General features: G+C 40.2%; 1 protein-coding gene across 1 annotated transcript; it reads right to left on the bottom strand.

The window, feature by feature from the left end:
* Positions 1–376: 376 nt before the first annotated feature.
* PPP1R3B (protein phosphatase 1 regulatory subunit 3B) lies at positions 377–12,361 on the bottom strand. The gene is made up of 3 exons (XM_063455838.1): positions 12,219–12,361; positions 6,232–6,347; positions 377–2,069 (listed from the first exon to the last, which is right to left on the bottom strand). Exons 2-3 carry the CDS (start codon positions 6,264–6,266, stop codon positions 1,196–1,198), a joined length of 909 nt encoding a protein of 302 aa, XP_063311908.1. The 5' UTR covers positions 6,267–6,347; positions 12,219–12,361; the 3' UTR covers positions 377–1,195.
* Between the last annotated feature and the right edge of the window lie 1,234 nt (positions 12,362–13,595).

Raw genomic sequence — 13,595 nt, 5'->3', positions numbered from 1 at the left:
GTTTCAATTCAACAGAAATCCTGCATTCAATAAGCTGGCCTTTAATGCCTTCTAGGACTAAGCAAAGTGGGGAGGGCGTGAATATTGTGCTTTCACATTTAATAAAATAGAGGGAAAAAAAAAAACCTCCACCGTAACCATAAAAAGCACTAGCTGGTTAATGAGGTACACAGCCATGACTATAGTCTTAGTGTACAAGTCATCTTTTACAACATTAATGACAAACCTTGCTAGCACATGTGTATGGCTATGTTTCCCCAAACACACATCTTGCCAGGTTAGCCATTACTGGTGTAGTATATCCACAAGGTTTAAATAACAGAACCTATTGCTCTCACCTTGGAACCTTTTAGGGTGCAGACATGTGTAGAGAAAGTGATCATAGTAAGAATTTTATTTAATTAAAAATAAAAGGCACTCATTTGTACAGCATACTCCAGCCTAGACACCAGAGGAATATTGCACATTTACGTCTGTTCGGAGAAGCCAGGGCACGTAAATCTGGACCCATTTAAAGATAAAAATCCACAAAATTCAAAAATCAGATTACAGAGTTAAAAATGTGCATCAAGTGAGTGTACATGTAGCATATCTAGATAGAATGGTTTAATGTCTGAATACCTGACATGGCTTCATGTCAAAGTGACCTTAATGTGAAGCAGTGCAGAAAAAAAAAAAAAGGTTATATAAACATTTAGTCCCATCAACAAGACCGAATTCCTCATCCCCATTCATTTTAGCAGGAGAATAGGAACACTTTTCCTGAGAACAGATGGCGGATTAAGGATTTACACAGACATTCATGTATACATTGAGAATGAAAGGTAACACATCCCGACTAAAGTAGTTAAAGACAAAAAAAAAAAAAAAAAAAAGTGTAGGGCAGGGTCTTTGGAGTTTGAAGGTATAGCAGCTTTGGAAAGGAAAGACCACAGCACTGATGAGAAAAATGTTCACAGATTCATTCTGTATACATTGGATACCAAAAAAGGTGCTACTTTCAATATTGAGTTATAGGACAATATATCCCTTAACAGGAAAAATCTAATGCAAGTATGCATCATGACCTATTGTAGGTTCTCCATGTTTGTGGCTTACAGCTAGTCCCAATAGGGACACATTCACATCCCCATTCTATCATTTTGGGATTAGAAGCCATTTCAGTTCGTTCACCTTGATTTCTTTGGATACCAAGTTAATAGTAAGGTCCTAGCTTATCAAACCCAGAGTAGCTGGGCCATTCTGGAAATATTCCATAAGAACACCTTGGGCTTCCAAACTGATCGAAAGAAAGGTTATAATCCGGTTCAGAATGGTTGCTCTGAAAGTCAGGCAGCCTTTTGAGGTTAGGGCAAATGATTCTGTAATTTTGTCCTTTGTTGCTGTCCCAGTAGGTTTTCCCTTCACACTCAAAGCAAATTGCAAACTCTATCCGCTCATGCAACTGAACGTTCTCTGGTAGACTTATATCAAAGGAGAAAGTGTCTCTATCGGAACCAGCATATGTGTCCTTGACATACTCGCACTCATAGTCAGTAAAGGTTTGCCAAGAATTAAAGGTCATCCTTATTTTCACGCTTTTCTGGAAAGCAAGATTTTTGACCTTCACGGTGCCTACCAGAGCCTTTTCTTTAAGCATACAGTTCTCTAGACAAACAAAGTCAGCATTTAAACGGTTCCTGAAGTCCAAGTAGTCAGCAGAAGGTTGTACGAAGTCCAGCACAAGACGTTCTTTCTCCACGGTTGTCAAGTTGACAATATTATCTATCAGTTCTGTGATGTTAAATGGAATTTCAAATTGGTCATCAAGCTCTGAATATACCTTCACCATAGTAAGGGCAAGGCCTCGGCTATCTGCAAACGTGACACGTTTTTTCACTTTACTTTCTTTGTGGTTTCGCTCATTAATGATCATTTTGCTGTTCGTCTGGATGCATGGCCTCAAAGGCTTGTTGCTTTTTTGAGAAATTCTGCATTCGACACGTTCTCTTCTGAGAGGTGGGGATTGCAAATAAAATTTCATCGCTATATCCACAGCCATAGTCTTATGTGGAAATAAATCCAGAAAACTGGAAGAGAGAAATATAAAAATTAATTCTAAAGTAGGACATATTTCGCATGTATATTAATCTTTAAAAAGTGGGACTGTTACGTCCAAGATTTTTAATACATTAGGTTAACTTAGATCATATATTTAACACATGTGAGGTGTGAACATAAAACATTTTCAAAAAAATTCAATGCATCTTTATCCTGAAACTGGGTTCCATACTAGCCCTCTGTGAAACATGCTAGCAGTTCTATACTTCTATACTTTGCTCCAGGTAATTAACACAGAGTAGGGGATAAATAAAACAAAGGCATCATTTTTGTCCCCCCTCATTTCCAATATTTGCCCTGGCTTTGCCTTGTCTAGATCTTTAATATATATATAAAAAAAAAAAATAAAAAAAAACACGATTTTCAACATGGCTTGATTCTGAAGTAGAGACAATTTCCATTTAACTCATCAAGCACAGTAACCCTAAAATGAATTTATAACAATTTAATAAGCCAGGACTTGACAGAGTCTTAGAAATATTTCCACAGGTTATTACGTCAGACAAACCAAGGCAAGGGAAAGCAATCTGAAGGAGAGAATTTTTTTTTAAAGAATTTGACAATCTCTCTGATGACAGAAAAATGCATAAACTAGGGCTTTCACTTGCCGATAGCTTTTCGAAATTTTGAGCCTGGATACAAAATATCCAAATTTGACATCATTGGTCAATCATCGAAGTACACACAGAGAACATATCTACCATACGTAGATCTAAGGGTAATGTCACAGTGCAAGATGCAACTCAAAGCATTGGGGGAAGGCAAATCCATCTCCACCTCACAACCTGAATTGGGAAATGTGTAGATTTTAATCAGGAATTGCACTTTTCAATAAGTTATTTCAACTCAGGTGTCCAAAAAGGTAGATCCCCAGGTTTTGTATAACTACAACTCCCATGATGCCTTTCATGCTTTTAGAATGTCAAAACATCATGGCAGCGGTAGATTAAAACATGGGCATTTACCCATTGGGCACCCCTGTTCTAGCCTATATTTTGCAACATTTGCCAATTCTCCACAATTGACTTTTAGAACTGATCCAAAGTTTATATTTTGTTTTATCCCCACAGAATAGTGTTCTGCTTCTGGGCAGGTTTACCCTTAGAAGGTCACTCCATTATTCAGGCCAACGGTCTATGCTTTTAATGCTCTAATTGCCCCTCTAGCAATCAAGCAATTCGCTAAAAGGCTCTGCATAGTATAGAAAATAATACACACACAACCATGCTGTTACTTGTTTGCTTTGGGTCGAGGTATGATGAGAGGGGAAAGTAAGAAGTAGGCCATGGAACAAAGATGGCAAAATGCCATGCTACATGCAGTGTTCCCTCGGGTTAGCGCTAAACAGGAATTTCCTGCTACCACTGTACATAGAAAAGTAAAATAATTACTGCAGACTGTAAGCAGGTCAGCGACACATTGTTTGAAAAAGCTACAGAATAGGAAGATTTTAAGAATATAATGGATCTCAGAGCAACTGGCACAAAAATTTACAAGCAGTCAACACATGCAATTTCCTAATCACTAAAGTCAATCAGGAAGCCAGCACTTTGCCAGCTGTTCAGCCCAGTTCCACATCAACACGGAACTGCATTAACTTTCCTTTGTCATATTATACTGCTACCTAGGGCACAAGGCACTCTCATGGAGGTCACCTTACCCTGCACTCACTGGCATGTGCCTGTAATGTGAAAGTTGATTTATAATACTTCAGAGAATGTCATCGATCCATGTTGCAAATCAAGTTATACTGCTGTATAGGATTACCTGGAGATCAAAAAGACAAACCAAAAACCGCACACACAAACCCCAGGATCATAAGGAGTTACTATGCATCTCCATGTATCACAAGTTAACACCATGGAGTACCAGTTTGGAATACATTTCCTTGTGATTTGTATCGATTCACTTCCAAATACACCCCTGGCATCAGAGGGCTAAACTGGCAATGCACCATTCAAATATCACAGTGATGCAATAACATTGCAATTAAGTATCCAAATAGGATTCCAGTCCACTGCCATAACCCTATTGGTTGTTTTTTTGCAATTAATATTTAAGCACCATCATTCAATTTATACATTGTTAAATCATCTTTGTCAAGGTCTGTGTCTTGGCATATTTTGCAGAGACCCCCTCCCCTTTTGATGGGAACATTGCTGCTTGGGCCACCAGGTTGCAGCTATGGTATGGTCCCCCGCCATCTTCACTTCATGGTGTCCACATCAGCCCTGTACTGTTGCACATGTGTGACAGAACACTAATGTCTATGGTGGAACATGCGATACAGCGAGACAGGTACGGTACCCTATTCCTACAACAGTCACTGCGACAGGAAGTTAACTTGACAATGGTAATTCTGACTTGTTAAGCAAAGAATTTTACCATAAGCCAAAATATTTCCAACTGTCTCTGACTTCTTGACTACAATTTCGGCATTTTTAGCAAATTGTCCAATTAATTATTTTTGGTATTGAATGCCTTGTTTCTCCAGTTCTGACTTTTTTTTGTGTAAATGTTCTTAAATCAGAACTATTTTCAACCTATCTTCCTGGGGCTAGGACAAGCTTTGAAAATAAAATGGTGGTCAAAGACGGTCTTTCAATAGGCACACAAATATTTATAGTGTAACAGTTAATGTAACTGGTTTAATGCTGGTTTTTAGGAGAAGGAGAAAATATAACTTTGTTTCCTATGTTTAAAATATTATACAAAAAAGTGACATGTTCATAGCTTAATATATATCACCTCATGCACAAATAGTTATCCCTGTAAAGGACAAAGCTAACTTACAAATACAGATATTTTTATGTACATGCTCTTCCTTAATCTGATGTACAGATTTTAGTCACTACCACAGCACCATTCCTGCGATATGCCAGTTCTCGGTGTGCCCCTAATTCCCTTTTGTCTTTACCAAGCAAGTTTGGAATCCAAATACAGAGTTAAGCACCCTATTCAGGACCCCCAGCTGCCGAGACCCCTTTGGAGGTGACCACAGTAAAGTATAAAATTTAGAGGAGGTTTTGGATAGTAATGTCACTTTAATTATAATTTTCATAGAGCAGATATGATATGCATGGTGAGTAGATCTACAAAGCACAATCACGTCAATTGTTTAGTTTTGGCACAGCATTTTGTGAGTTTCGTTTATCACATTAGTTTTTGAGAGATATAGATACACACAAATGCTCTTACAACATATTTATTGAAATACACTTCTGCATATATAGTACTATTTAATTTGTCTCCCACGTTGGAATAAGTGTAGGACCCACCGATATTGGGATAATGTTCCCTTTTTGGCAAGACTAATTTAAAGAGGCAATCAGTAAATGCATACATCAAAACTACACCTTTGAAGTGTTGTGAAAGCAAAATCTGAAGAGAGTACTAGGTTCAACCGAGTATAGTCCAAGTATGCCGGCTAATAAAGGCACCAACAGAAAATAGTTAAAAAAAAAGAAAAAAAAAAAAAAAAAAACTGTTGGTAGGTGCAGGAAGGAGGTTGCCAAAAACATTGAGAAGAAATCTACTAACTGCACACATTTTTTTTTTAATAAGGGTGGGTATAACAGACTTTAAAATTATAAAAAATAATGACTCAACCGACCCAAAGCACTGGCCAAGAAATCTTAACTCCTTTATACAGCAATGAATAGCAGTTTCAAAAGACTACAATATATATACACACACACTTTAATTTTTGCATGCGGTATTAAATAATTATCACCAATTCTGCTGTAACTGCTAAGGGATACATTTAGCCAGCAGATTAGGACTTCTATAGTGAGTGAACAACTTCATGGACTAAGAGGACATTACAGTAGATGTGTAATAGCCCCCTCAAAGTTTAGAATAAACCTACACTCTGCCCAATCCTTTGTAGGCTGCACACACTTCAGGACGCTATAAGTTGTCCACATTACTGTGCCTATATGCAACAGTATCCAGGAAGTTGGAGCTACAAAACTAGACACAGAACGCAACAGCGGGTTATTTGATAAGTAGTAGTACCCGAAGAAGACTTTAAAGGAGGGATAAAAATTTATGAAGTGTAAAGCTGCAAGTGGCTGGGAGAAGGATAGGAAAGATAAGAAAAAAGAAAAATACAATTTTTAGAATGCATACCTGGTTGAACTCATCGGTGTCACAATCCAGGGCATTTAACACAATTGAACAGCAGACGCGAAGAAGAAAACAGATTCTTGAGATAATGGACAGAAGATTGTCTAGTAGTCCTTTGTCTAAAAATGGAAAAAGAGGAAATTAAAAACCTGCACGTACACACGGATCACACCCCCTTTGGTAGAGTTGGATGTGAATGTGGCAGATTAGTTTATAGTTTTAGATTTCAGAGGAAACACACTGCCATCTAGTGGAAATTTGCATTGTCTTAATACATATGGATGCAGAATAAGAAATTTAATTAAAGTAACACGCACTACAAAAATCAATGTTACAAGCATTCATGAATTCATAGATCATGCCCCTGGAGTATCCCCAACGATTTAGGAGTTTAATCACTTGCTTGTTTATGTAACCCTAGCCACACCTCCCCTGGCGGAGACTGAATGTTTCTGTATATACTTTCTGAAACAAGCAATTTTTAAAGCTTCCCTCCTTTATTGCACAGTTTGTTTAATTTTTATAAGTCATCTCCTACTTTTTTTTTGTTTCTTTTTTTTTTTTAAATTGCCTTCTAGGGCTAAACAATTAAGCAATTTTTCATGGATCCTGCGTGAGTCATGCCCAAGATAAGTGATTTAACTCCCATATGGCAAAGCACTATTTGTTATTGTATCAGTAGCCTCGAGACATCTCTTGGTAAGTGTATAAACTTATTTTGGACACCTGAAGTTTGACCCTTCTTCTCTGATGTACCTGAAGCAGAAGTTCCTTGCCTACAATAGATAGAAATTTTGGGATATAGTGTTTCTCCTCCCCAACAAATGAGGAGTGTACGATGCAGCGCCGAATGCTTTAAGATATCACCTATTAACGAGGCCTGAAAACTTGTTACCTGCCACAATACTTGTGAATTGACACCAACAGAATGTATTCACTAAACAGTTGCAATTTAAATCCAAAATGAAAAGCAAAAGTAGCAGACTATAGAAAAAAAAAAAATCCAACTCTTCTATAGTATTTATTAGGTGTGTGTATGCATGCAGTGCTAGTATAGGTGAATACGTTTGTGGTTCCTGGATTTATTCAATTAATAATAGACAATGCATTCCTTAACTTTTTCGAAAAACACAATGAGGAAGATTTTGCAGAGTGCTGTGTTCTAAAAAGCAGTGCAAAGTTGTCAGAGTGTAATTGCAAATGGAAAATTGCTGCCGTTTCCACTAGTTTGGGGATTGTTCCACTTTTAGAACTCTGCACCGCTTTTTAAAAACATGAGACTTTCATAAATCTTCAAGTATCTGGTAAACTCACACCAATAGCTGTCAGAAGTAGAAACACAAAGCTCAAAATAGACTTCCAGTCCTCCCTGAAAATGGATGGCAGGTTAATGACTGGGTGTGTTTTTAAAAAGGGAAACAAACCATTTCAGCTTAATGAAGCAGTTGTGGTGCCTAGATCTGGCAGTGTAAAGTAGTGCCATTTCAGAGAATTGGTAGTGGTTACATTTGGCCATAAATTTGCCTCTGGCAGCTGTCCGACTAAGACAATTGCTAGGTCAAGACTTTCAACGATTGAAAATCTTCACATTGAATATAGCCAAACCCCATTTAAAAAAAAAAAAAAAAATCCAATGCTTTTCTATGAGATGCATCTGACTTGTAAGAGCATGACAATTGCTCCACATGCGCCGTAGGTTCCCAATGCTTCTATATGAGAAGCACTGGACTTTATATCATCCTTCACTGTGATTTTAAAAGAGAAATATCAGGTGTCAGGAGGGAAAATACAATGTGTTTGTTATAACGTTCCTTTAAGTGATGTTATGTATTCAAGAAACAGGCCACTATCCAAACAGAAAATAAAAATCACTGTTTAGTAGACATACCTAAATCAAAACAAGCATGCATATTTTCATAGGGGTTCTCTCTAAACAGCTTGCAAAAACTACAATCATCATCTTACCAATCAAGCTCAATGAGAATTCTTTGCTAGGCAGGCGCTCTGGGCAATTGCTGCCTCTTAAAGGGACACTCCAGGCACCCAGACCACTTCTGCTCATTGGAGTGGTCTAGTTGCCAACTACCACTACTCTTAACCCTGCAAGTGTAATTATTGCAGTTTTTATTTTTTATATAAACTGCAATAATTACATTGCAGGGTTAACTCCACCTCTAGTGGCTGTCTACTAGACAGACACTTCCTGATTTATAGCAAAGATTTTCTTTGCTAGAGCATCGCTGGACGTCCTCATGCTGTGTGAGGACCTCCAGCGTCGCTCATTTCCTCATAGGAAAGCATTGAAAATCTTTTTGCTGCGCATGCGCATTAGGTCTCCTCGGCCGGTGGGCGGGATCAGTCTCGCCCACCGGCCGACGGAGTCAGGAGGAGCAAGCAGCGACGAGGGACATAGTCGCTGCCTCAGGTAAGTGGCTGAAGGGGTTTTCACCCCTTCAGTAACTGGGAATTGGGGGGTGGGAGGGAAAGGGTACCTCCAGTGCCAGGAAAACTGATTGTTTTCCTGGCACTGGAGTTTTCCTTTAAATTTAGCTCCACTAGGCTAAACTAACCAGGAAACAGGCCAGGTTGCCAGATTGACAGCCAGGGGTATAACCAAGTTAATTTACAAAAGTTCCAATATCTAATTAAATCTGTAAAATGAAAAAGGGCACATTCTTCAAGCAAGCGAAAGTGGTTTAGGGGGTCTGGAATGTACCTTTAACCCCTTAAGGACCAAACTTCTGGAATAAAAGGGAATCATGACGTGTCAGACATGTCATGTGTCCTTAAGGGGTTAAATTCCTTAATGTTAAGAACTTTTGAGCAGACAATCTTGTCTAGAGTGGCAAAAAGCTGCAACATTCTAAATTACCACCCACTTACTCCAAGCATGGTAGGTGGAGGACTTGGTCAGTGAAACTCAGGCCTACAAATGTAGCGGTCATCAATACAGGAGAATTAGGAACTCATGAAAAGGTCAACCTTTCCAAGCCGGCTAAAGACTGAAATAGCTTCAAACTATGCCAGACGAAAAGAACAGTTGCTAATTTTCACCTAGAGGTCACTTAATCATGTCTGTATTTTTAGCTCATTTAAGTGTTTAGCGATAAGACCACCATGCAAGAGAAGCCTATTGAAAGAAAAGGGAACACTTTACTTCTGTTTGGGAACAGAGGAGGGATGGCATCCAATGTTCTTTAGAGGAGTATCCAGGACTGACAGCGCAATAAGAATTCAAACGTGCCCATAGGAAAGCACAGTATCAACTAATTACTACATGGCAGTCCACATTACCTGAACAAGTTCTACTCTGTTGGTGGAGCAGAAGCACCTCTAGTTGCAGACATAACCCTGTAAATTAAGTGAATATTGCAGTTTCGAAAAACAAAAAAGGCACTAAAAAGAACAGGAACACTTCACCAAGATGAAATGGTCTAGGTGACCATTTTTTTTATTTATTTTTTTAAAGAAACATTTTAAAGAGTTCAGCCTGTGCCATGAATTGACTGTTGGATGCATGTAGACCGAGTGTGATGTTGTAAATCTGAAGGTTCCCCACACCTGATGTTTTGGACTACATCTCCCTTGATGCTTTGCCAGCATTATGGAAATGTAGTGAAAAACATCTGGAGGGATGAAGGTTCCCCACCCCCTGTTGTAAATGCATGTTTTTTTGTAGAGCTTTGGTCGGTTTGTGACATTGTTGGGCTATGCATGTTTGTGGGCCGCTTGTTTCATGTATGTGTGTGCATGCGGACTGTTTGTATTCTACCTGTTTATTGTTCAGCTGCTCAAAATTGGTTTAACTGAACAGAGGGACAGTGCCAGAGGACTCCAGGCACTAGATCTAATTAAATAAGATGGAATGCTTATAGCGCCTACAATACTCCTTTAAGTGTGTATGCAAGTTGCTTGTAGTGTGTGTGGTGTAGGCTGTCTGTTGTATTGAGTGTGTATGTATGAGCTGTATTTGGTCAAGTTGACTGCTTGTGTAGGTATGCGTTTGCAGCAGGGTTTGCACAACTCCTTCTTTCCTACCTTTGCCTAGGAGTCAATCATAAGTATTGGTCATTCCCTGGTGGAGTTTGCATGTCTGTGGGTGCAGATAATTACTCCCTTTCTGGTCTGGTGAATTCCAGAGAGACTGTCATCATGCAAACCCATGGCAACACAGTCACTGAAAAGGATCAGAACAGGGACAGTCACTTGCTGGAGGTGCAGGACACAAGATCACTTGTGCTCTAGGCCAACTGGAAAAAAAAACAAAAACCTTAACTCCCCAAATGACCCATTTGGGTCTGGGAGCCTTATGTTCCACAATGTTGCAGAACTTGCAGACCCTGCATTAGCTTTTTGATTAAATCTGGAGATCTGCAATTCTTATAAGAGGTCTTTGCAGCCCTCTTTTTGCTGCTCCCTTGCAACTGAAACCACTGATCCTCCAGCCTTTTCAGATTTTTACAATGCAGGTCATAGAGTTAAAAAAAAATAGCAGCCATTGTTAGACACCCTGAGGCCACTCACAACCTTTCCTTGTCCAGGACTTTAAAGGAGCGACAATTTCCTGTCCGCAGCATGTCCCTTGCTCACTCTAGTTGCCTTGTTCCCATGATATCACACCCAAAACTCACCTTCATCAGGCTTCCTTTCAATAGCACCACAGGGGAGCTAATCTCTGCGCAGTGAAAATGCACATAGGTCAACTCTAGATTAAGAGATCATTGCTATCCACATTTGGACAAATTAGGAAGTGAAATGCTTTATTATCTCAGTGACAGCAAAGTATACTGGGAGAGTTGCAATATTTCCAATGGTCCATGGACATAAACTGGAGGGGACTGCACCCAAAGAACCTTGCACCACAACCAATACAATAAACCGTGCCTTTAAGTTTCAGATAATTAATTGCATTGGAGGTTTGTCAAGCCATGTCCTATATAATTTCTGAGAGAGGTGAAGGGTTTATATATTTAAAAAAAAAAACATTTCTACCACACCTGTGGAATGTCAGTAAGATCTAATGATTTTCATCTGACACAAGCTTTAGATCAAAATTGATGGAAAGGATTTATAGAAACATTGAAAGTGTTTCATCTACCCTAGGATTTTATAGGTTACTTTATGTCAGAATTAATGACAACTTAATGTAATAGCATTTCATTTTTTTGTTTTAGATTATCAAAAGACATGGCTGTTAAAGAGTTTACCAAGTTATAAAACTAAGCTTTATAAAAAAAAAAAAAAAAAAATGAATACTACCTACATCACATCTACATAGTGGGGAGTGCGGGCAGGAATACCTGTTGCTTGAGGATTCGTTTTCGACCCACTACTAAAGTGGTTTCCATTCATCATATATCAATATAAACATGCAATTCATGTAAAACAGTAACAAACATTAGTAACCAGCCTAATACGGACACGTGCTTACACTACAGCCAATTTGAGGAGCATTAAAACCCAAATAATCCTCTGGTCCCAGTGCATATTCACACAGCACACAATCTAGGTTAAAACAGAACTCTATGGAAGCTGCATTCTTCCGCTGGTTTGAACGTTCTAGAACTACAGAATGTTAAGGAAAACAAGGGATTTACTGCTGACAGAGGGCAAAGTAACCCATTTAATACTCCGGACACCCTGCAGAGCTAAATGTACACTACCTGAGCCTTTAATAAATAATATCAAGGGATAAATAAAGAAACCCCTGTAGGGTACACGGTGAACACATGCTAGGATTAAAGGGACAGCACTGAGCTGGAATAGTCCGGAGGGCATCACACACCCGGCTCGCCCAGTCTGATCCCACTACAGAGAGGGCGATAAACCTGCCCCAGCCAGCTTCCTGTGATCTCCTCAATGAGGGCTGCGAAGCTATTGCTGCTCATTTAACCATCGCCACCCGAGATACTGAGTGCACGCCGCCTGCCAGCTGGACTCCCCGTGTTAGCGTGCTTAGTACATATCGCCGGTGGCGGAGTGTGGCATACCTGGTGTTAAGACTACGAACAGACCGGAGCGCGGCTGCCATGGGACGCTGTGCTGCTGCTGGTAGCGGGCTGGATCATTCTGGCTGTCCGCTCCCGCTCTGCTCGAAGATCCCAGCCCACTGCCGGCTCACACAGCTGTCTCATTGTTAAAGGAGCCGGCGTTCCGTCCCACTCAGTGCTTCACGTGAACGGAGGGCCGCAGCCAATCAGCGGCAAGCCGGCGAATGAGGTGAGCCAATGGGGAGCGAGGGCTTCCACGTGATCGTCTGGTCTCGGTGTGATTGTACTTGCGGGAGACAGGAGTCGGAGTGTGTGATGGGGCGGGGCTATCATCCTCAGCGTGTGGTGGGGCGTGGCTAGCAGGCTGATTGAGAGAAGGGGCGGGGTTATCTTACTGCCCCCTAGATAGTTATGTGCTGGGGTCCCACCAGGTCAGCTCTATCAAGGAGTTATTCACTAAAGCGAGAATTCAAAGTGAAATTCAATTTTAAAGTCTATATCGGCAAACCGGAAGAATTCTCCAAAGTCTAGTCAGTTCCACTACTTTGGCCTTAAATAACCCTGTTATGTGTGTGTTATATACAGTAAGTGAAAGTTGTATAGTTCAAAGGGACACACAGCGATTTTACCCAGTTTATAGTGGTTATGGTTCCAAGAGTCTGTGCCAACCTCCGTTTCATGTTATGCTCCCGTGGCGACCCTATCTGTCCCCCTCTTTGGCCAGATTGATAATGTAGAATTAAAACTTTTGCAATCTCGGAGTCAAAGTCTGGATGGCTGTGTTTGGCAGAGAGTTCTGGAGAAGGTTAACACTGGTGTGTTAACAATTAATATGAGGAGGAGGGTAATTTCTGAGCACAGTGCAGAGCCCCAGAAAATCAGTGAATATATTATCTAGCGCTCTTTCTCAATATAGCTGATCCAACCCATCAATCCTGTAGATCGGGAATCTTACATGAAATGGGCATTTCAAGCCTTCTGTAGTGGTTATGGTGTTAGGATTTCCCCTGGTGACTTCCAATGGTGAGGAAAACATCAAACTGTTGTTTTATCCACATCTAGTCTTCTCCAGCAGGACAAGCCAGATGTTACTTTAGAGCAAAGCAGGACCTCGCTCACTGACTGAGAGCATCGGTTGAGAGCGTCAGCAGAGCGCTCTGAGCCACTAATCGCGGTCCTGCATCAGTCATGACTTGCTGTAAAATTACATCTGGTTTCTACTGCTGGAGAAGGTCACATGTGGTACGGGTGCCCAACAGGACATAGGTAAGTTGTCAAACTATATTAAAATGGTTTGACATTTTACCATAGGATAGCACCAGGGCACACCTAGCACCACAACCACTGCAGCGTGCAGAGTGGAGTGGTTATGGCGTT

The sequence above is a fragment of the Pelobates fuscus genome, chromosome 5, assembly GCF_036172605.1.
Source record: "Pelobates fuscus isolate aPelFus1 chromosome 5, aPelFus1.pri, whole genome shotgun sequence".
Lineage (NCBI taxonomy): Eukaryota > Metazoa > Chordata > Amphibia > Anura > Pelobatidae > Pelobates > Pelobates fuscus.
The sequence above is the reverse complement of the archived record's forward strand: the minus strand, read 5'-3'. Positions and strand labels throughout refer to the sequence as shown.

Bases quoted from the DNA above. Each gene is read 5' to 3' on its own strand.
- PPP1R3B (XM_063455838.1), bottom strand. From the start codon at position 6,266: ATGCCCTGGATTGTGACACCGATGAGTTCAACCAG. The intron at 2,070-6,231 runs GTATGCATTCTA...TCTCTCTTCCAG, and splicing joins ACACCGATGAGTTCAACCAG to TTTTCTGGATTTATTTCCAC.